General features: G+C 49.7%; 7 protein-coding genes across 7 annotated transcripts; 3 read left to right on the forward strand and 4 right to left on the reverse strand.

Annotated features, from left to right (window-relative positions):
• Positions 1 to 175: 175 nt before the first annotated feature.
• On the reverse strand, positions 176 to 1265 carry FTJAE_4476 (nuclear pore NUP57; the record flags this gene model as incomplete). The annotated part of the gene is made up of 3 exons (XM_037350884.1): positions 176 to 283; positions 335 to 978; positions 1034 to 1265. The coding sequence occupies 3 exons, from the start codon at positions 1263 to 1265 to the stop codon at positions 176 to 178; spliced, it is 984 nt and encodes a 327-aa protein (XP_037208441.1).
• A 447-nt stretch (positions 1266 to 1712) lies between these two features.
• Positions 1713 to 2491, forward strand: FTJAE_4477 (NADH-ubiquinone oxidoreductase kDa subunit; the record flags this gene model as incomplete). Its single annotated transcript, XM_037350885.1, has 4 exons — positions 1713 to 1732; positions 1839 to 2066; positions 2135 to 2297; positions 2351 to 2491. The coding sequence occupies 4 exons, from the start codon at positions 1713 to 1715 to the stop codon at positions 2489 to 2491; spliced, it is 552 nt and encodes a 183-aa protein (XP_037208442.1).
• A 7303-nt stretch (positions 2492 to 9794) lies between these two features.
• FTJAE_4478 (uncharacterized protein) lies at positions 9795 to 10888 on the forward strand (the record flags this gene model as incomplete). The annotated part of the gene is made up of 3 exons (XM_037350886.1): positions 9795 to 10414; positions 10466 to 10773; positions 10821 to 10888. The coding sequence occupies 3 exons, from the start codon at positions 9795 to 9797 to the stop codon at positions 10886 to 10888; spliced, it is 996 nt and encodes a 331-aa protein (XP_037208443.1).
• Positions 10889 to 12215: 1327 nt separating this feature from the next.
• Positions 12216 to 13152, reverse strand: FTJAE_4479 (nicotinate-nucleotide diphosphorylase; the record flags this gene model as incomplete). Its single annotated transcript, XM_037350887.1, has 2 exons — positions 12216 to 12292; positions 12345 to 13152. The coding sequence occupies 2 exons, from the start codon at positions 13150 to 13152 to the stop codon at positions 12216 to 12218; spliced, it is 885 nt and encodes a 294-aa protein (XP_037208444.1).
• An 832-nt stretch (positions 13153 to 13984) lies between these two features.
• FTJAE_4480 (Small GTPase superfamily Rab type) lies at positions 13985 to 14979 on the reverse strand (the record flags this gene model as incomplete). The annotated part of the gene is made up of 2 exons (XM_037350889.1): positions 13985 to 14724; positions 14787 to 14979. The coding sequence occupies 2 exons, from the start codon at positions 14977 to 14979 to the stop codon at positions 13985 to 13987; spliced, it is 933 nt and encodes a 310-aa protein (XP_037208445.1).
• Positions 14980 to 17941: 2962 nt separating this feature from the next.
• FTJAE_4481 (tuberous sclerosis 1 like) lies at positions 17942 to 21184 on the reverse strand (the record flags this gene model as incomplete). The annotated part of the gene is made up of 3 exons (XM_037350890.1): positions 17942 to 20395; positions 20451 to 20988; positions 21171 to 21184. 3 exons carry the CDS (start codon positions 21182 to 21184, stop codon positions 17942 to 17944), a joined length of 3006 nt encoding a protein of 1001 aa, XP_037208446.1.
• Positions 21185 to 22196: 1012 nt separating this feature from the next.
• On the forward strand, positions 22197 to 23278 carry FTJAE_4482 (uncharacterized protein; the record flags this gene model as incomplete). The annotated part of the gene is made up of 3 exons (XM_037350891.1): positions 22197 to 22341; positions 22449 to 22953; positions 23044 to 23278. 3 exons carry the CDS (start codon positions 22197 to 22199, stop codon positions 23276 to 23278), a joined length of 885 nt encoding a protein of 294 aa, XP_037208447.1.
• Positions 23279 to 24579: the final 1301 nt, after the last annotated feature.

Here is a 24579-nt window from a genome sequence, read left to right on the forward strand (position 1 = left end):
GTGTCGATATTATTCTTAGACTTTACAAAGAGTTACGTTTCGTATCCTATGACGCCTAGGATGAATACCCAGTCCTGACTCCAACTCTATGTCACCAATATACATCCTAACAAAAGGCAGTTGCTCTGTCTTTACCACCTTTGTCGCTAAACCGTGTGCCCTGATTAAGTTCCATCTATTTTGAGTGCGGGTTCCTGGTCTTCTCCCACTCTGCATAATCTGACGATAGAGCCTCAAGCTCTTTCTTGATATGCTGGATCTGCTTCTCATAATCCTCAAGCACCTGGAAAAGGGTTAGTTGGTTTGTTTGTACGGCGATCGATCCGTCACTTACTCGTTTTGCTTTGGCTTCCCGCTCCGGATCAATACTCTCTCCCTCAGAGCCGGTAGGCTTATCTAGCTCCTTGCTGAGCTGATCAGCATAGCCTCGCAACACAATAAGTCGGCTCCAGAGTTCTTCCTCTCTTGCTCCAACAGCTGGGTCTTGAACTTCTCGCTCCAGAGTCTGCAGGCGGCTGCTCAGATCATCCTCGTCGCCACTCAGTGCGTAGCCACGGTTGCGGAGCACTTGTATCCGCGCAGCAAGTGCTAGGCATCTTTCACTAATCGTTGTCTGTCGTCGGCGGGCTGCGACCGCGCGAACCTCAGTCTCGAGCTCGTGGCGCTGAAGAATGGCATCCAGGCTGCCGTTGATCTGGTGGAGACGAGTGTTGAAGTCGGAAACGGCGCGCTGTTGCGTTTTGAGGCGGTCGGCAACGCCAGCGTAGCCGGAACAAAGAACGGGCATGAACCCTGGGGCTGGCTTGTTCTGTAGGGCTTCCTCCCATTCCCGAGGATCTTCGTGAGGTTGAGGCTTATAGTAAGGAACGTGGCTCTCATCGACTTTGTTGTAGAAATAGTATTTAAAGACGCAGTTGGGGTTCGCAGGGTCCCATTTCTCGGTAACAAGCTTCATTTGCTCCAGAATCGGCTTCTGATCTATATAGGGGTCAGTCTTGCGATGTAGGAGAACCGCCCTTTCTTGACAACATACGCGGTGTTTCCTTTCCAGGCTGCCATAGAGAGTTTGACAGCTGAGCTTGCGATTGAGATAGAGCTGGCATCTGTTGCGGCTGTGGTTGCTGGATCGATGCGCCGAGTGTGTTGCCTTGTTGCTGTTGTTGAGGCTGGCCTAGACCGAACCCTGTGCTCTGAGTCGGCGCAGTTGTCTGAGCGGGCTGCGACTGCCCAAACAGCGAAGGCTTAGCCTGTCCAAAGAGCGACATATTGGGTGCTGGTGTTGCGACGTCTCAATCGGGAGCTGTCAGTCGGCAAGCTAAGCTTTGATTGATGAGTTTCCTTGCCGAGACGGAACCCGGGCGAAAGAAGTGGTTAGAAGCTCAATATGAGTTTGATTCTCGTTCTGCGACTGTGAAGTCGTCTAAGACAAGTGCTATCGGCGCTGTAAGACTGAAAATGCGATTGTTTGATTGTTTGCTGTGTTTATTTGGCGGCTTAAAATTATTGGAGCTGAGCAACGCGAAAACAGAGCTACGCTCACCTTGGGCCCCGTTGTAGCCTTGCGCCCAGCCTCGCTTCACCGAACCACCAATCACAGCCAACCAATTCCTACCTTACGCTACCAGATCCTAGCCGAACGACCTCACATAACCACTTCCGGATTCTGGAATCACCGCAACGTTTGACGACGAGCTTCGCAAAATACCGGCACCATGTCTACCCGAAGGCCCCAGTATGTTCACTCGACAGTTGACTCTCTTGCCTCTGCCCTGGAGCTCCTAGCGGATGCAATTGAGTTCTATAACAGCTGATAATTGGCTAACTAATCAACCCATCAGATTCTCCCAACAGCTGCTCATTGACACCACTCCGTTGCCCGCCGATATCCCCGCCGTCAAGGAGGTCGGTGCCAGTTCTGCTCCTCTCCTCTCGGCCTCCTTCTTCATCGGTGCTCGATGCCGCGACTACAATGACGATTATATGCAATGCAAGAACGAGAACCCTGGTCGAGGAGAGCTTGAGTGCTTGAAAGAGGGCCGACGAGTTACCCGATGTGCCTCCAGCGTGTATGTTATCTTAAGGCTCAGCAGACTGTATAGTCTGGTGGTCTTCCTGAAGCGTAATATGCTTCAAGGCCAGGGTCAGCCACTGACATGATCAACAGTATCAAGGATATCAACACCCACTGCCTGGCTGAGTTCCGCAAGCACTGGGAGTGCCTCGACAATCGAAATCACCAGTTGTGGCAGTGCCGTCCTGCTGAGTGGAAGCTCAACAAGTGCGTCTACGACAATCTGGTACGACAGCCATGGCCCATCACGCTATATGAAGGTTCTAATACAACATATAGAAACTCGAGAAGAAGATCCCCGATCAGCCAACGAACTCGACCCCTGTTCACCTTCGACCAAAGCAGATCTTCGCTGATGTGCGCATTGGGCCTGGAGACGGCAAGCCCTTCGTTCCGGGGCAGGAGGATGCGCAACAATAGAGCGCTGGAATCTATTAAGATCGAGGTTCGGTCATGTACATTTGTTGATGAATCAAGGAGAAACTACCAGCTATCAAATCAAAATTCGTTTGCTCACATCCAGTATTATACATCATCGACTACTAAGCTCCAGGTCCTGTATCCAGTTCGATATAGTCTTATTCACTCCATTCACCAAGCCAAGCAATATATTAACTTACGGTGACATTTCACTCATCCACCGGCATCTCGATGTCAATAGCTGCTACCACATGATATTGTTATGGCGCCTTTCAACCCGCCACGGAAGCTCTGGTCTCAGCATATCGTTTAACCTCACACAGATCAAGCGCATCAACACCAGTCACTAGTCACAGCATTGCAGCCCCAAACGCAACAGAACCTACGGCATCATGCAGCGAGCCTTGGGCGCATGATACACGGCGCTCCAAGACATTTGAGGAAAATCACCACCAACACTGCAGTTCGGCTAATCGGTGGAGCCACAGTTCGGCATTTCCTTCTTTTGTGATCCGAAGACCACAGGACGATATGGATATTTTATGGGCAGAGGTATATCATCACGATGCATGAGATTGGTCGGTAACATCTAAAGGAGCTGCCGAGGTCACCACCACGCCGTTCTACAGTGACCAACACGGATTTTGGCGAGTGCCGGAGGTCGGACTCGTAGTGACCAAAAGCATTTGATACGCAACAAGCATGCTCCTTGAGCCGCATGTATGAGGATGGTCACAAGTTTGAACCTAGAGTATGGCCTTCTTGTCGGTGACTGGCCCTCAGAGTCGCACAACCTCACATATGCCCCAGACCATGCACATGATCATTTCTGTGTCGCTGGCCCTTGAGCCGGGGCTTTTGTTTCGGCCTCATTTAGACTCGTTCAGGCAGCGTAAATGTTTTCATGCAACTAGCCGTTTCGTTTCAAGTAAACTTCGGCCAACAGAGGGGACGATTGGCTTGGTGTGATGGGCAGAAACCTAAGCTGGAACCGACATATACACGCCGTGAGGGTATAAATGGCGGTTGCCTGCTTTCCTGACAGAGTAGAGGCTCGTATGTTAAGCGAGGTACAGTCTGACGTAGTGTTTAGACTCTTGGTACTGTGAATTGAGCTTGACATGGCCAAAGTCACGTCTATTGAAATGGGCTTCCTACTTCGAGTTTACTACTACCTGCAGGTAGAGTAGGAACCTCTGGCACAAGTACATTTTAACACCACGACAGCCAGAGCTGGCCCTTGTATCATCACGCTTTGAGTGTCTTGTTTCTCGATGTTCGGCGCTTGTGCGCTTCGTGAAACAAGAAACGGGCCTTTCAAGCGCCCATGTTTGATGTTCAGAATGGGTCACGTCGTTGGTTGGCTGACATCATCTACACCCCCTCTGGCCCTCATAAAGGCCGCCAACAAAGAAACAATTATGAGAATCTTGTCTTGGGTTTTTTTCTTTCTCGGTGCCGTTTTAGAAGGGACCACGAGGATGTATGAGTTTGCTTCGAGAAGTGACGGCACGGTTGTACTATGTCATGGTTGCATGTCGCCGAATCGATCGGCCCTGTCTTCAAGCGGCGTACGAAGTATCACAGTGTCCGAGGACCGCAGTTTCTTTTATCTGTGGCATCAATTCCTAGGGGTTTTGTGTTTGGTGATGTACTTGTGTGCTGGTCTGATCGACTAGTCCTTTGAACAGTGTCCTCGAATCTCACAGGCCAAGTGATGATGCCAAGGTTGGTGATGTTCTGCCGTCCCAGTCTCGAACTGAAAGAGAGACGGCGAGAGAGACAATATGAGCAAAGTATTACAGGGGAGCCTTTAATGGAGGCCGATCAGTGTACGGATTTTGACGACACTGTTGGCAGTTTGTCACCTGCAGAGACAAGCAAAACTCATGAAACCGAATCGTCTAGTGCGGCTAATCGTATGAGCCTGTCTATTTGTTTTTTTATCCTGCTCAAAATCCCAGGTCTAAGCAAACCAGCTCGGAGCAAGTCATTACTGTGTCAGTGATTTGACCTACCTTAAATCAGAGCGTAGCCTGTAGGGTAGATGTGTCAACTGAACAGTACCAGGACATGTTGAAGTTATGTGAAGCTTGTACCAATCATACAAAACCCCGGCTAAATAGGAGCTTAACGTCAAGAGTGGGCGCGCGTGGCCGCGTGGGAATTAAGAGCTGAAGTATGGACCCAAGATGCAGGATAAAAGGGGCCACACTGGAAGGCCTTGCTTGCGAGAAGGGATATCTCGTCCCTTTGTGTGAAGCGGTGACTGAAGTGGTGAGATATCCTGCTTGACAGTGAATGAAGGAGACATATGGAGAATTGAGGACTAGATCCCAGGACAGACCCAAGATACTGGGTACTGAATGTGACGATAAGTCAGTATAATGATCTGTGCTTTCATGTGGACCAAGATCGATCAGCAAAGTGGCTTGAAAGTCCCAACTAAATTGCTTGTTCAGATCAAAGTTTGAAGGCTGCGGCTGTCTATATTGCTGTATACGGGTATCTTCAGTTCAGCAATGTTGGATACGTCGAACTTCGGCCTCTATTTGCCTGGCCCTAGGCCCGGAACTACCGATCATCGTATGTTGGCCTGAAACTCGAGAGACGAATTCGGTGCCGCCGGTGACAAACCTCATTGATACAGCTCTAAGAGGTCGGCTAGTCGGCCACGTAATACTCAACTCTAGCAGAGCCGCGAGTGAACTAAATATTATGGTTTTGGTTTAGAAGCGAGTATAAAGTTGTTCGAGGTGCACTCAAGGAATGAAGTTCAGCGCCACCGTATTCGATGTTTTCTCCAGTGGGAATCACTGATCCCTTTCTTGTTAGAACATGGAAAAGTTGTGGATTGCGTGTCATGCCATTCAAGCTCGGAAGTCGGTCTCGAGTCGCTGTGATCGACTCAATGGGTTTAAGACAAATGCGTTGGATGGCTGAGCTCAGTGTGTCTAAGGGAGGAGTATATACGTGCTGAGGGGTGTGAGAACTACAACTTACCTACCTAAGGTAGGTAGAAAGAGGTAGGCAGATTGATAACCCATGAAGTACAATAGTGTAGACTGCAGTACGGCCAATTAAGGGACCATGTGTATGTTAACAAAGTCGGACTCCGATGATCAACGACGATCAGTTTATTGTGTCAACGTTTGGAAAGCAAGCCATTGACGATTTGACACGGAGGTGGCTACCAAAATCAAGTTGTCCAAGTTCGGTTCTGGATATTGATCGTCACCCCGACCTGCCTACCCTGAAGGCCACTGTATAGGAGGCAAGAAGACTTGTAATCAAGATTCTGATCAGCGATGCAAATATCTCGACCATTTTGAGATAGATTTGATAGGTCTCTCTGCCTTGGGCTAATTATTTTTGACACATTTTCCTAGTATCGGAAGTTTTCTTGCTCGTAAAGACCATCAAGGGTATCTCTAGCTCTGAACTATGAAGCAGAGGCAATCATTATGTGACACAACCAATCTCCTCCTTCTGTGGAACTGTCCAGGGTGACATGCAGAGAAACCAACGACGAGCCGAACTGTCCGTGGCCATGAACGGAGCTGGCTCTGCTGGGTACAGCCAAGGCATCCGTACTCTCGAGAATGACAGCTCGCGAAATCGAGCATGTATTCTATTATTCAAATGACTCATAAGGGTAGCTCGGCATTTGCCAATTTAATATCAAGCAACGAAATGTTCTCAGTATTTGATACTGTCAGAAAGGAAAAGTGAGGCCTTGGATGGGAGATGAAGAACGGAGCAGAAAGGTCACCTCTAATTAGCTCAGTTTCAGATGTGCTAGAAGCGCATGGGGAAGAAGAGAGCCGGGTTCATTAGCGAGTTTTCGGACATGCAGCTGTAGGGAAGCCCCACAACAGCCCGCTACACCACCCTTGAATAGCTTGTTTGATGGAGATGAGGCCGACATTTACCACGTTGATTGGCTGTATACATCGGAGATGGATCGTCAGAGCACGCGCCACATCGACATCTGCAAGGGGCAGTGAAAAAGGGGTGGAGAGGTACGTATCTCCAATCAACCAATTGCTCAGCTCAGCTTGCCTCTTACAGAATCAGAATCAATGCGATCCATGGATGCGAAGAGAGATGATGGCTAAGGCCAGGTAGGAATGCGTTTCGTATTTGTTAATGCTGACATACTGTCCCTTGATCACCTACAAACCCGTGCGTGAGTATGTGTAGGACCCGGCATAATAATACAAACCCTCACTGTTAACACGATCTTGATCTCCATCGATGGTATCCAAGATAGGTAGTATTCCTTCCCGTCAGATTCTAGTATGACGCTGCATCCGGAAATCAATGGACCCTCAAAATCGTCCGTGTAAGTCCAAAGTATATCGACTCCAGACTTATTAGACCCATTTCTATAAAGTTACGACCCAACACGCATGTGGTAAAATGCTCACAATTGAAATTGACCAAACCCGGGGGGCTTGAGACTTGGGTCTGGCTTCCGAGGTGGCTTTCATGTCCACGCAAGCAGGCCAAGCTTTGCGAAGCATTCTCTAACCTTCTACTCCAGCATGATCACCAGTGGGGGATGAGTGGGGATCATTTCGACAGGAAATGATGAGCAAAGAATCGAGCTTCAATCGAATCTGGACTGTTGAACCCGACAAGGTTTTAACACAGGAGAAAAGTCAATCGTGCCGTTTAGGTAGTGAATGATGAGACCGGGGGATGGGATAGCCCGGCACTCGAAAGGAAAAGAACCGGATATGAGATGAGGGGACGGATGCTACGTCAATGAGCAACACCAACACCAACAGCCTGCCTCACCACAATCAAACCCAGCATCAAACGCCCAGCAGCCAAGAACACAGCCAGAGCTGAGATGACTGGTAATTAATTACCTTGGGCCAGGGCCAGGTCTGTTATGATCTGAATCAGTTGATTACTCTTTTCCACTGTGTTTGAGCATAGCAAGGGTCCCAATCCTGGATCGTGTGTTGATTTGATTAGCTGCCCGCCTATGCAGTCAATGCTGGCGCTGCAATGCAATGTTGCGATGCTATGCTGTAGAAGCCAAATCTCTGTACGTAGATACCACGTAGATATGTGTGATCGTCGCATTGAAACCGATATGTTTCTACCAAGTCACTGGGTTGCGATTATGATGTAGCTGGACGTGTTTGTGGTTGCAGTCAATCAGCGGCCGTCGTCAGGTTGGACGGTTGGACTGACCTATGCGTGGTGTCACAGCAAGAAAATTAGAACATGGCACCTAAATGCAGGTACCGTCCAGTCTTTCATCAGAGGCGTCAATGCTGCGCACACAGGCAAAAGGGGATCGAGTATGTAAGCCACGAGTTTCATCATCGTGGTTCAAGGCCCGTGCGTCTGCCGTACACCGAAGATGTTGTCCTCGAGGCAATTGCTTTGCGCTGTGAATAATAGCGTGTGCGTCGAGTTATTCAGTCAATAGCTGCAAGAGCGAGGATTCTACGAACCCTTCAAATGCTAGACAGTCAATCAATGCCATTGGGCATGTATGTAACTCGGGCTGGATTTCAATATGACGGCACTAGGTAGATGTCAAAGCCACTGGACGCTCATCAATGCCTCCCGTCCCGTTCTGTCCAATTCAAGGCACTGGGCTAATGCATGATTCGTTCCTGGGTGCCTTGCAGCATCCATTCCCGCCATTTTTCTAGCGCCCAGCTAACGCACCCCTCCACTGGCTTGAGGCACTAGCGTATTGCAGCCCGCGTTCCAGGGGTCTTTGTAGCAACTACCCTGCCCAGGACAACAACAACAACAACCCAATGGAAGGGACGCAAGCAGGAGGAAGGCAATCTCAGGGCAGTACCTAGTCGGGTGTCACTGTCAGTGCCAGCTAGTAGTCACTTTGACAGTGCTTGCCAACTGCGACGGCCCTTGGCAACGCACCGCATTGTAGCCAAAACATTGGCAGCCTCATCTCTTCTCAGGACCTCCCTTCACTTTCCCTCAAAGTCAAATTCATTCTCCGCTTTCTTTCTTTTCAACTATCCACTATTCACGCTCACTTTATTCACATTTCACACTCATTTGCTCGTCTTGCACTTCACTAACAGCTTCTCGCTGTTGCCGCTCTCAACTCTGATAGTAAGTTAACTACCTAGGTTGGTTCTCGAACGACACCCCCGGCTTCGTCCCCTGCACCACACCCCAGCTCACACTCGATTGCAGGCTCGCGAGATCCCCAGATACCCCCTGCAAAGCATCCAATCAATACCGCACCATCTAGCCAATCGCCCCTGGGCTAACAGTGGCTGTCCGTCTGCTACCCGCCGAGCAGTTCCTTTTTAACGTCGTCGTCCGCTCCGAAGCCATCTCGACTCTTCTTTCCTCTCCCTCACCCCCCTCCAAGAGTCTTCGTCGAACGATAGCAGGGCCTGCCACTCCTTTGTTTGCGTGTCTACGACATTGCAGTCCACTCCTTCAAAACCAAAACTTTAAAGCCAAGCCTCCGGTTGAACCGTTGATATAGTCCCAAGACCTCCCTCATCTTCTTGACCTCACCTTTCGGTATTGCAAAGCAAAGTTGATCAAGTCGTCCTTCCTTCGGTTCATCCTTCTCTCACTCCTTCAATCGTTGAACTTCAGTCGTTGTTCAACCACACCAAAACTCTTTTCGAGACTCCTAGACGGAATCTCAACTTCAGCAGTGCTGTCAACCGCTCACCAGACTGGTTCTGAATCAAATCCAACGTCAAGCCCATCTACAGACACTACCCACCACAAAAAGGTAAGCAAGCATACTGTAGTCTGAACCACTATTGTCTGAACCCTGCATTTCTGTACCTGCATCCATTATCTGTGTCCGCCTCTTTGTCTCGCCTTGCTCCACCAACCCCGGTCTTTGAGGGAGTCTTTATCGATATCCTCCCTTTCACAACACCGACTCGGCCTTGTCCTCGACAGAACATCGCCGAAGCAGAGCCATGTCTTTTGTCACCATCGATAGCGGCCATGAGTCCCTTAAGTACTCAGCAAGGGAAATCCCCTTCAACTCGATATATCGATGTTTACTTCATCTTATTTCACACGAAATTGTCTCAACAACAAATGTCTTATACGTTCTCGTCCAAACATTCCCCACAAGAAACATCATTCCACCCTCGCTACATCTTAGCCTCGTCGCATTCATCAAAAACACGGAAACATCTATTGCCAAGTGGCATTGGTCTGACGTTTGCTCAACTGAAAACAGCCACACCTAATATCTCTCAAGCTTATATAACTGACTCTATTTCCAGCTCACCCCATTCCGTCTTGTGCCTGTTCACCGATCACCATGAAGGCGTCTATGTTCCTCCTCGGCGCTAGCGCCATCTTGGCTTCGGCCAGCCCTATTCGAAATGCTCTCGAGAAGAGAGAGATGAAGACCGAGTGGGTCTACGAGGTTGTTACCGTCACCGTTGTTGCTGGCGAGGAGCCCGAGACCACTGCTCCAGCGGCCACAAAGCCCACTGGCGTTGTGTTTATGGAAGCTCCCGCTCCCAAGTATACGGCTCCTTCAACCACCAAGGAGGCCGCGAAGCCCAAGAAGGTCAAGAAGCCGGTCAGCAAGCCGTCGACCACCGCAGAGGCCCCCAAGGTTACGGTCGTTACTGTCGAGCCCCAGCCTGAGTCTACTAAGGAAACCGTCTATGAGTCTCCCGCACCCGTCGTCGAGAAGCCCAAGACTACCATCTCAAAGGTTGTCGCCAAGCCTACCAAGGTTGCCGAGCCCAAGGTTGAGGTCCCTGCTAGCGGAGGTGATGACCTCTCCCTGGATGGTGCCTATAACACTGTTATGCTCGCCTACCACAACATCCACCGTCTTAACCACTCTGCCTCTGCCCTTGAGTGGGATGATGAGCTCGCCGGCTACGCCGAGAACACCGCCAACGGTTGTGTTTTCGAGCACGATATGTAAGTCGTTGACATGTGTGGACTAAGAATTGATGACTGACAAATCTCTAGGAAGCAAGGCAATGGCGGCTACGGCCAGAACCTCGCTTCATGGGGTGCCACAAGCGATATTGATGGCCTCAAGAACAAGGCTGCTGCTGGTGGTATTACCAACCAGTGGTACAACAACGAGATGGCCAACTGGGCTTTCTACGGCCAGGAGAACCCTCCTGCTGATATGAACATTGACCTCTATGGTCACTTCACTCAGGTTGTCTGGAAGGACTCCACCAAGGTTGGCTGCGCCACAGTCAAGTGCCCTGCAGGAACTGTTCTCAGCTTCCCCTCCTGGTACACCGTGTGCAACTACAACCCTCAGGGTATGTTCATCTCTGTGCTGACGATGCAAACATCGCTAACTTTACAGGTAACTTTGGCGGCCGTTACGGCGACAACGTCCTCAAGCCCAAGGGTGAGAAGCGCGTTACTGTCTAAGCTCTAAGCTATCTGATGAACGGATATGGCACGCTTCTACGTCGATCGCGGGTATGAGGAATCCCGGCATGTCTTGGTTGGCGAGCACTCGTATCTAGTGAGGTGGCAGAAGACGTAGCCCCCTAGACCACGTCTACAGCAACTGTTTCCTTTTTCTCTTCATTTCGATTCTCAATGTACGTTACGCATCATCGTACTTTACGATCTTCTTTGCTCAACATGGGGCCACCTGGCCAACGTTTTTCTTCTCATGGTCTTGACTTTACATGCCTGGCGTCTATGAAAATGATATCAGATAGGGTGGAGGGCGCGCAAGGAATGAAGATTAACGAAGAGTGCCTGTGCAAGTTCTTTCAAACCGCGTTGTCTCTTCTTTTCATTGCCTGGTAGTGAGTCATGTGTGTATTGACTCTTGCTCACGGCCGTTTTGGGGTTTTACAAAAGGGTGTTTGATGAATGCTTCCTTCAGACAGTTGCACGTCGATAGACACAAATGGCATCAAGGGTTTGCCGACACGTTCTCGTATGATTCGAAAATTTTGATGATACGGTGACAACTTTGAAGGTGAAGTCGTGCGTGCTTGAGTATGCCGTTGGCCTTCGTCATTTCATCTGCTTCTGGAGTTTATGATAATTCTGATATACTACCAATATATGCAATAGACTTGAAGTATTTATAGAGAGGTAAATAGTGCATAGTAGTCCGAGGTATGCCGTAGCTATGAGATCTAGGTACTCGTTGTGGCTATACTGGGTCCAAGGCTGCCCAAAGCTCCCATTCTAGTACTCAACTTTTACATGACGAGTTGATTATACTTAGAGCGCTGTGCTGAAACATCAAGACACACGAGCATTTACATGGATGAACAAGGAACGAAAGACGACTGAAGAGATGAAGACTGGAAGCAAAGGAAAAGCAATCGTCTTGTCGTCTTCTGGTGTCACACAACCCAATAGTTGAAGAGGACTATGCTTGTGCCTGGCGACCCTGACATCTGAATCAGAGATTGCTGACGATGGCGCAGGCCTGTCGAAGAAGAGATTCGTTCCCGTCTTGCTGACTTCTTCACCTCCAACCCTGCTTTGTATGCTCCATCGACGAGAATTTCAAGTAGCGCGATAACATCGCGCTCAGACACCCCCAAGCCCCTGAACAAGAGAAGTAGAAGTCCTTAGATGGTAGAGATACTTGCGAGGCAGATGAATATTATCAAGTTGTTCATGTGACACAGGGAAGTCTACAAAGTCAACACTCGACCTGGAGTTACCAACATAACGGATTCTTGCTTTGAGTGGATATCAATCATTGTACTTTTATTATCTTGACCTAGTGCTCGATCTTGAGTGAGAAATCGATGTGCGGCACTCCCTGATGAATAGAACTTGTTGACAAAATATCGACATCTGAAGTCCGTTAGCATCGACATGCTCATAAAAAAGCCTTCCAGGTACTCACCATTGCACAAGTAGGCCTCAAAGTTATCTTCCTGAAGTCCACCAGATGTCTCAAGCAGGAAGTGCCTCTTCCCTTGCCATCGCTCCTTGAGACTTCTTGAAGCGACCTTGACACCATCACCAGTGAAGTTGTCCAACATGACTACATCGGCGCCAGCCTCAATGGCCTCGTCAGCCTCAGCCTCGCTCTGAACCTCAACCTCAACCTTCATACTGAAGCCACCAACCGACTTGGCAGCCTTGACAGCATCGGTGATACTGCCTCGACTCCAGACGTGGTTATCCTTGAGCATGATCATGGCGCTGAGATCCATTCTGTGGGCATCCGCGCCACCGACTAGCATGCCGTACTTCTCAACGAGGCGGAATCCCGGTGTTGTCTTTCGTGTTCCTGCAATCACACCTGTATACCCGGCCTCACGCGCAATGGATACAAGTCTCTGGCTCTTGGTAGCGACGCCAGAGCATCGTGCGAGTGTGTTGAGAGCAACGCGCTCACCCAGGAGAATTCCGCGAACAGGGCCCTTGACTGTTGCGACTCGATGTTTGCCGTTGCTCAGGTCAACAGCTGTTCCCTCTTCAGCATGCCACTCCACGGTGCAGCCGCACTGCGTAAAGACCTCGTCGAAGAAGGGCCGGCCGGCGATGATGCCGCTGGATTTACCCCAGAGTGTCGCGACGCGGGGACCGTCGCCGACAACGAAGCCGGCGTAATCGAACGAAGGCGTATCCTCAGCTAGCCAAGTGGTTACTGAGGCTTTCCACGAAGGAGGGAGAAGGTTTGCGAGATTTCCTTGAGGGTGGGCCATTGTTTCGAGGTTGAGGCCAGCAGGTAGTGATATGGGAGGGGAGGGGAGGAAGAGGGAGAGAAAAAGAGTGGAGGACCAACTGCTTAAGAGGATGTCTAGGTAGTGAAAGTCGACTGGTGTTGGCGGCAGTTTTTCAATTCCATAGTCCCGAGTGCGGGATGGCGGATAACGGGATGATGCGGGGGTAACATCCGACCTCCGACCGGAACAGGTGGGGGTGGGGTATCCCGGATGCTGCCGGCTTAGCCACTCACTACCACAGGCCAGTCAGTATAGAAGAGTGTCAAGGCACTTTGGCTATAAATAGGAGATACGGCGATGTCAAAAGACAGGTATGAACCAAATAATAATGCATAATGTGTTCTAAGTCAGAAATGGAAATTCTACCTCTCATGACCCTCTCGTCCAACTCCCAATTGAGAAATAGTAGAACAAAACAAGACCCGCCTGATGCACCATGCATGAACTGAATCAAGATAAGAGAAGACAAGAGAAGCGAGGAAAGAAATTATGCATTTGCGTACAGAAATAGTAAATGGACCGGGACCAGGCTGCCAGTATCAAAGACGAAAAACACCCTGACTGTGAACCAACCCGCACCGCAAAACATGACCTATAAAAACAAAACAAAAATAGGAAACACGAAAAAGACCGGGTATCAAACATATGCGCTCAGTCGTCGAAACCATCCTAAAGCTCCTCTTCTGTCGTTGCCGTGGGGAATTCGTTGTAGACATGACCTCGTTTCCTATGTCCATACAACGTCTACATCTCTTTCCATCACATCGTATCATCTTCGCTCGTCTAGTTTAGTATTTGGCAATCAAGAAAATCAACAGCACTTCTTGCGCTCTTTTCGATCCCAGCCGTCTGCCTGTGTCTGCTCCTGGGTTCCCGCCTGCTCGACCGTAACGGCGGGCGAGAAACCTGGCGAGAAGAGCCAACTTCGACGATCGCGGCCTACTCGGAAACTCCCTCGTGCGTCTGCACCTGCAAAATAGCCTCCGTCCATGCCGGCTTCGTAACCTGGTGTACCAGGGATGGCAGTGGCCATTAGAAGGGCCTGCTGCATCTTGCGGTTCTGCTCAACAAGCTTGCGGGTGACAACACGAAAGACTTCCTCGACACCCTCTCCTGTTTCGGCGCTGATTTCATGACAAGCGTCCCAGCCAACCTCCTGTGCCCAGAATCCAGAGCTTCGCTTCGAGCTGGGGCTCCGAGGCTCCATAGATGGAGGAGACATTGCCTGGCCGCCTGACATAGGCGTCGGTACGTGGTAAGGGGTTGCGGTCGGAGGCGGCGTGCTGCCCATGCCCGGGGCAAGGTTCTCAGCGACGTATGCGATACAACGCTCGAATGGGACCTGGCGGGCTGAGGGATCGCGGGCGACAATGTCGGCTTTTGTGCCGACTACGTGAAGAACGACATCGTGAGGGAGGTTTCGTCGAAGTTCCATGAGCCATACACCCATATCGGCGAATGACTGTGCGTCTGTGATGCTGTAGCAGAGGATGCAGGCGTTTGCGCCACGATAGTACAAGCGGGAGATGGAACGAAAGCGTTCTTGGCCGGCTGCAAGTCAAGGTTAGCACATGAGAGAATAAAAACTTGTTTGGCTCCTTATCAAAACCAACCTGTATCCCATATCTGAAGGCGCACAACGGTATCCGAGTCAGAGTCAACGACGCGCTTTGTGAGAAAGCTGGCGCCGACGGTAGAAGTGATCTGAGCCGGGTTGAATGCGCCCTTGCAGTATCTCATAACCAGAGACGTCTTCCCAACGCCTTGTGCGCCGAGGACGACGATCTTGGCTTCGAGCGACGACATGATTATTGGTGATGGTCGCGTCGTTTGCCAAGAGCGGAGGGGGAGTTTGGGACCTCCCTCTTAGAAAAGGACGAAGAGAAGGAAAGGGGGAAGAAAGAAACCCGAGGCGTACGAAAAAGAAGGGAAGCAAAAAAGAGAGAGAAAAGAAGAAAAGAAGCTGAAGTTGTTAAAAGAGAGGAAAGGGTAAAAAAAGATAGGCGCAAAAGAAAAGAGGGTCGTGGGTTCTTGGTGGTGGTGGTGTCGGTATAGTAAGGTAAGTTAGTAGCTTAACTCTTTCTTATTGTGAAGGATGCTTATTTGAATTTCATGCCTAGGGGCGTGTAAACAATGGAGGGATCTCGGGCGCAGAAGTTGGGGCATCGATTGTCGATAATGCAGGACAGATTCTTTAAGAGATAGAGTTGGCGTAGAATGATTGATCATGAGCCTAGGTACCTAGGTAGGTAGAGATGAGAGCTGAAGGAAGAGACACAGAATAAGTAAACCCGACGTTGAGCGGCGGCATCCGGCGATGAATGGTAACGAAGTCAACAAACAATGACAAGTATGGTTGGTACCTACCTAAGGTATCTGATGAGTCAAGTATATTAGGCAGCAAGCATTGATAGAGATACTGCAATCATACTTGATACGATTAACCTCTAGCTACTCAACATGAGAGGGCATAATGTAAAGGAGTAAACCCCATTTCAACGTTCCCTTTTCAGAGATCTTTACGAGTATCTGTAGACATTGGTTGCCTTTAGATACGTGATATCAACACCAGAGGTCATTCATTCACTCAGCCATTCCCCCCCTGTCGGTTCAGGCGCCTCTGCAAGGCCCAGTCCACTGGAAATCCGCTAACCAACCCCGCTGAAACCAGAACGCACGGCCTTTCAGGAGCCTCAGGTCCGCTGACGACATGCGCTAATGGCCCAGAGTACTTCACGTGGCACTCAGTCTCTACGTCATTTCCATCCACGAGTCAACGGCTTTGTCCCTGTCAGATTGTCAGTTGTTCTCAATTCCAGAGATAAATGCACCTCAGCCATAACTAAAAGTAAGGTGATCCCCTCGAGCAGGTAGCTATCATCCATCAGCGCACACAATGGCCGTGTAGCGAGTGACTCGAACGTTTTGTCTTATCATCACCAGACTTCAGGTACCACCAGAAGAAACACCAAAACGACGTATCTGCAAAAGTTCCAATTCTGATGTGCGCATTCCTCGGCTCAATTGTCCTCACCGCTATCCTCTCCAAATCTCGACCTTCCTCGAGCACAGCCTCTCGCTGCAGTTATCCCGCACCTGTTCCATCATACATGACAATGGGAGCGGCTCAATGACAACCAACCAGCCAACCAGCTCCTAAATAGGCACTAATACGCGGGGGTCCAATTACTTACATGCACAGTAGTCGACCAGAAAGTTGCTCAGATTGGGTGAGAAGCGAGTGAGTCTATCGGTTGTTATCCACATGCGGCTGGAGCGTGCCAGATCGGCATTGCAGCCAGATGCATACCATGACCGTCCGTATCCCCGGTCAAATTGCGAAATGACAGCGCTCTGCTGCGAGAATTGTTTTCTATGAGACTCTTGTAGAGGTATGGAGTACTGATCGATCCTTTTTCTTGCCAGACCGGAAAATAGGCTTCCTTTATTATGGAAATCCGGATTCCCTCTATTTTGTTCAACAGATCGACTACTACGGTATACCCTCACCATACCTCACCCCACACCCGGCATCCCCTGTACTGTAAATCCCCACACCCGTTGGAAAAGGATCCAACATTAGAACATGGACCACAAACAGCCCGAGTCGAGCTTGATCTCTTACAAAGGACGATTTTCACGGAAGAACAAAGGGCTGCACTAACTTCTGTTCTAGCAATCTTCATCAGACCTTTAGCTTTTCAATCTGAATCATCAGATGAGAAACATGTCTCAAGACATGGTCACGTCCAGAACAAAATGACGTATATCAAAACACAGTCAGAGACACAATAAGAATTGACCGCTCAGCTGCCCTCAGATCGCGATCTTATTTATAAGAGAATATCCAAGAACATCTGAGTCACATTGATATAATAAGCAGCCAGTCGGTTTACTCTTAATGTTTTCTTCAGAAATGAAGTCCATGCGTTAGACAAGGAAAAAAGGAGAAAAAGTCTATTATATCTAACTAACCTGTCTATTATTTATTATTTTATCCGATAGGTCATGACCTCGCATCCCGCAATCAGCCATTTAGCCCCGTTTACATCAAGCATTAAGCTCTTCCAGGGTTTTATATCACAGCAAGGATACCCCAGACCAACTTCAAAGCACGCCTGCAAAACAAAAACGTAGTCCGAGATACAAGAAATTGCAAAAAGTAACAATCGGAAGGCACTGGGATTGCTCCCGCCAGGGCTTGAACCTGAGACCTTCGCATTACCGAACACTCGGATTGAAGTATTAGTACGACGCTCTAACCAACTGAGCTACGGAAGCCGTCCAATTGTTGAACGTCACAGTGGTAACGGAGTTCATGGATGCCGACCGAACATCCATCTGTGCTCAATGCTCAACTGCTCATGCAGCGGTATCATCGACCATCTTAAATGGACCGCCCCGGGGTAAACCATAAGTTGGCAAGTATGGCGAATGCTGCTGAGAGAAGCTGCTGGCGTGTTACCGGTATTTAGGCTGACAATCCACATGCGCTACCACCTATGTGTATGCATCATTGGTGACTAGAAACGAGTTCTGACATGTACTCTCATAGCTCATTCTTTAACATCGCTGACATTTTTTTGTGTTCGTGCCTTACTCAGAACATAGTGATTTCATATTTAGTATTCAGTGCTGCTGGTCAAATGAGGTGGATGGCGACGAGATTAATGATTTATTCAAGAATGACTGCCACATGTACGCAAATATGTTAAAACCGGCCAGTATATCAACCATCGCCATTGCTCACCTTGTCACAATCATGTTCTCATTCATACATGAAGCCCCGGATTCCCCTCAACGCCGATGGTTTCTTGTCTTTTTTCGCGCCTGTCTCCTCTTTGCCCTTGTCTTTCGAATCTTTACGGAGTCGATTGTGTGTTGCGCTGGCAAATAAGTCCGAGTGACTCCTGGCAAGTAATCGCCCTCCTTCACTGCGTCCGAATCGCTGGTGATCCGGGCTCATGGATAGAGATGATGCATCTGTTCCCAATGGTGACCCTGGTGGATGTGCCCAACCCCCTGACTTCGGTGATAAGGCAGCTTCAGGCTTGTGCCCGAGAGGTGGCGTGACATTATATGCAGTGCCCTCTGCCATGTCAGGGCTTGAGAGCACACGCTGTGGCCGCGTTTTCATCATGACGGGGCTCGTTGATATGGACGACGAATCATGTTCTCCATCTGGTGAAGTCTCGATCCTGAGATGTCTTGGCTTCGTTTCCGTCTTCATATCCAGGAACGATGATTGCAGGGCGGTGTATTTGCGCATCAGCAGGTCGCACTGCTTCTGTAGTTCAGCTTGCTTCTCTCGACTCGCTGCAAGCATTGCCTGAATTGCTGCTTTGCTATCTCGAGAAGGTTGAATTCTTTCCTCCTGCGCCTCAGATAGCTTCGCCTGTAGGGCTGCAACCTGGTTCTGGAACAACTTCCTAGTACGCTCGATTTCATTCTCTCGGCTGGCGAGCTGAAGATTTAGAGCCTCAACTCTGCTCTCTGCACCTGCAGCGGCAGCGATTGCCCTTTGTTGCTCGAGTTCCTTGGCCTGGAAATCACGTTCAACCTTTGTCAACCTATCGACTTCACTTTTCAAGCGGTCGATTTCAGCGCTGTGAATTTCGATGGACTGCATATTCTGCTTCCAATTGACCTCCTTGACTTCGGCCTCGCACAGTAGTACCCTCAACTTGTCACGCTCCGCCGTGGAGTTATCTAGCTCCTTCTGGAGCGCTTCATAGTCAGCCTTGAGTCGCTTTGATTCGTCACGCAGCTTCTTAAGCTTGGTGGAAAGGTCAGCTTCCCACTTCTTCGCAAGGGCACGACTCTTCTCCGAATCCCGCCGAACTTGCATCTCCGCTTTCTTCGCTTCCTCAAACCGATGCTTCAAGTTACGGTTTGTGATGAGTAGATTCTGTGTTTCTGCCTCTGTCACAGCTTCCTCCATATGCCGTCTGCGCAAGTCACCAATATGGGCCATATGTTGTTGTTTTAGATATCTCTCAAAATTTAGGTCATTCTGCAAGAGTAGGATCTGGCGCTGTAGATGAGCCACTTGTGTATTCGTCTCAGTCAAGGAAAGGGGCGTGCTAATAGTCGGCGGAGCGCCAAGTAGCGATGGGCCAGGCCGATCAGCCACAGAATCTTGATTGCTGAGTGATAGTGATGGCACACTATCATTAGCCAAAGACTGATGCAAACCGGACTTGATGGCCTTGTTAGATTGGATCATGTCCTGCAGTTGTGTATGAGAGGAAGATTGGATGAGATGAGGGCCAAGGGTCGGACTGTCGGCGTTTGGTTCTCTTATCCTGGCATCAATAGAATCCCGAGTTGATGGGATGCTTGATTGGGAAGCCCGCCGAATGAGAGCTGATGGCCGACGACTGCTCGCTAACGAGTCCGAGCTGGCGGATGTAGGCAAACGATAGCCGCCGTGTGATTCAGTCGTCGTTATTGGAAGGGAAGGGTGATTTTCTTTGACAAATCCTTCGTTCGATGGAGATGCTTCAGATGCAGACAAAGGCTGCCTGAAAGACTGGTTGGAATCGTTTGCAAGACACAAAGCCATGCACTCAGCAACAACCTCTGAGGCCTCGCTCTTGATCCAGCGACCAAAATCCGTCTTTTCCGAATCAATCGTGAGAGTGAAGAAGTTTGGGTGAAGTAAATGGCATTGACGGAATCTTTCTGATTGGTCTCGAATCTCGGTAGGCTGAACTTCCATATCGTTGGCATTTGCAACATTGGCGTGACGTAGATATCTCTGAGGCTTGCGAATATAGTCCATGAAGTTGATGGGATAGAGACCATAAAGAATGGTATAGTAGTTAAGGAGGTGATAGACAGGGTGATCATCGACGTCTGCCTCATAACTGCATTCTTCCCAATTGGATGAATCTGCATCCTCTGGCTGAGGCTCAACTACGCCGGCCCGTTCCCTTGACCAGAATAATAGCCTCGCATAGACGTTGAATAGCGTAGGTAGATGCGGAACCAGCGAGCTTGGCATCTGTGGAAGTAACATAATGACAACTGTCAGTGCGGCTGACACTATGGTCGTTGAGCTATCCTGTTGTAGGCATTTTAAAATATCAACAAATAGTGGCGTTTGTAAAATCTGGTGAACGTGAGGAGGTTGGCTTTGAAGATAGTCGCCCAAGAAGCGCAGCACAGCTTTGCGATACTGTTTCTTCACAAAATAACGATCAAGCGCAGAAAAGAGTTCCTTGTCGATGTCAGAAAACACCCTAACGAATACAATTTGGGTATATATGACTAACCTTGGGATGCTTCTTCCCGAACTGCACAAGAGCCTCCCGCGTAATTCTCTCGTTCGCCTCAAGGCTTGATAATGCTTCGGTGACAGACGGGTAAAGCTTCTCCATCCATCCTGTGAACAGGCGGTCGATAAGTGGGTTGGAGGAAAGGTCAGAATCAGAACCGTCATGATCTTCTTCCGCGATTGATATGATCTCCATGATATTCGCCAGTGACGCTTCCACAACACCTTTCTCGGGAGATGACTTGGCTAGAAGCGCAGAGCACGAGTCCCACCATGCAAATATCCGCTCAGGAGTTCGAAGTATGGAAAGCAGTTGACGAAGGATGTTTAGGAAAGGCGCGAAGGCTGAAGGCCTGTCTTGGACGTGCTTGTCAAAAATGGACAGGAGCTCTTCCTGCAGGCGATCTGCCGTAGCGTCATCATATTTCTGGTGTCGGCGGAGGTAAGCATCAATGATCTTTTCCAAGTCGTCGGGCAGCGAAGCCGTTGGCTCAGCGAGGAAGGCGACGATCGCCTTGGAGAGGTCCTTTAGCGACCTAAACAGTGGAGATAATTGTCAGCGGACAGCGTATAATGTTTGGCCTATGGAGATGAATGCCGCAGGATACAAAGGAGGGGATGGGATGGAAGATCATGAGAGACGAGCCGTTTAGTGAGGGGAGCTCAAGCCAGCGACGTTTTGGGGATGGAGTTTTCTGCAGGGAACGACATGACGTACGCCGATGAAGCCATGCCGGGCTCGACGGCCTCATCCGAGCTCGTGAGACTCAAGGTGAGCAGACCGAGATGGTGAGGCCTTTAGAAGTGTGGATATCGAGCCAGGGACCTAGAGCTGCCGGAGATGTAATTTGGGTGAAGCTATTCGGTGACGCTCAGTCAGTATCTAGGACAGGCAGCTGATTTTGGGAATGGGTAACGGCGCGGCGCGGCTGGCCGTGGCGGTACCTTGCCTTTCGCTGCACAATTCTTAAGGTGGTGCGAGTTGTGGCGCTTACGAGTGGAGCCCCGGTGCGCTGGAAAATCATTCGGCGACCAGCGACTTCACTGAAAACAGCGGTTGGAACTCGAGCCACAAGGGGGTCGTCCAGAGACTAACCCTTCAGTAATGGTCTAAGCGAAAATGAGTTTGGGGGTTGCGGCAGGGAGCGGGGCCGGCAGAAAGCTGATCGGTCACAGCTTGATGTCCCGACATGGTCCCCTCTACCTGTCCGACGGTCAATGGAGACAGCCAAACGGCGGTACCCTGAACCTCAGGGAATGCCCCGCCGCGCTAGTAACCCCGCAGTTTCCTGATACTAGCTGCAGACGAGACCGTGCCATGACTTTGTGGGTAATGATCACACCAGACTCAAGAGTCCTTCTGACCTAGGAATCGAGCCACTCAACTTTGGGCCAGGAAAGGACGGGACGGGACTTGATTGAGTGAGGTGAGGTGAGGTGGTTGCAGTTCCTGAGTCGTCAATCGATGAGGGGAAAGACTCAGGGCAAAGCAACCACATAACATTCCTTGCTGTACTTAAAACGGCCCTCCTGCTCTTCCTCATCTCCTTCTCCTTTCCTTCCTTTCTCATCATTATCCAGATCACTTATAAACCAATCCAGCAACAACAACAGTAACCTCTTTTTTTGTGGTAGCTAGCATCTTCTTTTTAGTGCTCGTCTACTTCTACAACTTGACTTCAACACACGTCACAATTCTTCCTCAACTATTACCCTCTTCTAAACCCCCAACAATACCGCAAAGATGAGTGCGCAGAAGACCTCGGCCATCGCTGACCAGGAGCCCGTTGACGTTCTCTTCGCCATTCACGAAAAGTTCGATCTCCTGGACTTTGCCGGCGCGCTCGAGGTCTTTACTACTGCTTCACACGATTTCAAGGATCCTGACAGTAAGTATCCTCTATCTCACTGTATACTAGTCCATACCCCTCGTTTTGGTGTACGGTGCATTCATTTGTTCTACCCCTCCCGCTGATCACGTTTCCCCTTCATGTAGACAACAAGGCCTTCGAGGTCACCATCGTCGGTCCTGAGCCCAAGGTCATCTCCGACCAGGGCGTCGTCGTTGGCTCCCAGATTTCCTACAAGGAGGCTCACGAGCGTCTTGAAGACTTTGACATCCTCGTCGTCGTTGGCGGTAATTCCAAGGAGGTTGTCACCAAAGAGCTCCAGCCCCTCTCTCTCATCACCGACTTCTCAGAGCTTCAGAAGCGTGACCCCGCCCGCGAGCGTACCATCCTCTCTATCTGCACAGGTGCCCTCTTCCTTGGTAAGCAGGGTATCCTCTCTGGCCTCTCTGCCACTACCCACCCCGACTATCTCACTACCTTTGAGAACATCTGCAGCGATGCTGCTACTGTGAACCTTCAAGAACGTACCGATGTGGTCGAGGACGCTCGCTATGTCGTCAACAACCTTCGATTCGACCTCGGCGAAGACGAGAGCCCATACATCCGCCGCAAGTCCGATGCTGGTCAGGGACGTCGCCCTTCGGCAGCCCGGTACGTAACACATGCAGAGTGGTCCCTCTATACCCCACTCTGTCATGGATTGGCTTTGAGGCAGTTAAACTGACTTATGATGACTCACAGAAAGGGAAGCATGTCGTTCAAGGATTCCAACACCCGCCGTGAATCCATTGTGCGCCGCGCAGCTATGCGACTTGGTGGTCTCCGGGTGGTCACATCCGGAGGTGTCAGCTCTGGCATTGATGCAGCACTGTATCTTGTCAGCGCTATGATTGATGACTTTACTGCGTTGGAGGTGGCTAGGAGACTTCAGTGGACCTGGAACAAGGGCGTTGTCGTCGACGGTCTCGACGTCTAAGATCCCTGGCATTGATTGCCGGCTTGTACGAATTGAGAGTTTACGAGGGGCTCAGGCATGGCCCTGATTGAGACCAATATTTATGTATTTAATGTATTTGACTGATGAGCGGGAGGAACCCTAAGAAAATACCAAAAAGACTAGGAGCTCTCTATTTAATTCAATTGTTTTGGTCGCCTTTCAATAATGTTCGGGAAAGTCAGGCAAAGTGAATTGACCACTGATGATAACCAGATGCCATCCTGGGCTTATTGGGTTCATGGCTGGGTCGGCGTTGAACTGCGGAGGTGGAGGTCAAAATGTGACACTAAAAAGCCACCAAAACACAAAGAGCAAACGCCAAAGGGCAATGACGTGTTAGAGCAGGACCCACACAAGCTCGGGGAGCTCCAGGTCGCGATGCGGGATAAGCTGGAGGTCGTGTGATGATGGTTATGTCCACGAACCAGGGGGGAAACAGGGGTTAGAGTGGGCTAGGCAAGGAACATCACCTCATACTATGAGTGAAACGAGCAACGAACCTGGCGTCAGTTCACCTGGTACAGCTACGTTTGCATTTCGGACGGGCTAGGGGTTTAGGGACCGGAAAAGAGAAACACGATCAAGGTGACATGGGTAACATTGTTTCCGGTGAAGGAAATTGGACATCAGCTCATGATATCGAGACCATAAACGCATGAGAGCAGTCGAACTCATGATGAGTTGAATAGACTCAATCAAGTCTTGACCATGGCTCCTAAGCAGGAGCTCATCAACTCAATTGCATTGCCATGACCGACAGTTGACCTTGAACCGCCATTGTTATCACAATGCATCAGTTTGAGAGGGGTACGGATACAGTACTGAGTACATAGGTAGGTAGCTGTTCTATTGTGCAACGCATGGCCCACTTGCCGCTGCGTATCATGAGACTGCATGTGACCATTAACTACGGATACTCTGTACTTAGTTAGTCAGCCTTTGAATGACCAGCCTGTGACCTTAATCAGTGTAAGCACGGAGTCATGCCAAAAACCGCCAATTCTTAATGCTTACTGTCATAGCTTTATATTACACTTTACAGTGTTCACTTTGGAACAAGAATAAGAAATGCAGCTGATGTCTAGATCTTGTGGCTGTCTGAGTCTCGTTGTGTGGCTTGACTACGGAGTACGCCACAAAAGCAGAGTTGCTGACATAAGGTATCCTCACTATGGCACCTGATTGGATGAACATCCCTTTACTCTCAGATTTGCGACGAGACTGAATATGATCAAAGCTGTTTCGTGATTTCCAAAGCTTCAATTCGTTACCTACTCTCG

Source organism: Fusarium tjaetaba, assembly GCF_013396195.1.
Source record: "Fusarium tjaetaba strain NRRL 66243 chromosome Unknown NRRL66243_c0000086, whole genome shotgun sequence".
In the NCBI taxonomy this organism is placed as follows: Eukaryota; Fungi; Ascomycota; class Sordariomycetes; order Hypocreales; family Nectriaceae; genus Fusarium; species Fusarium tjaetaba.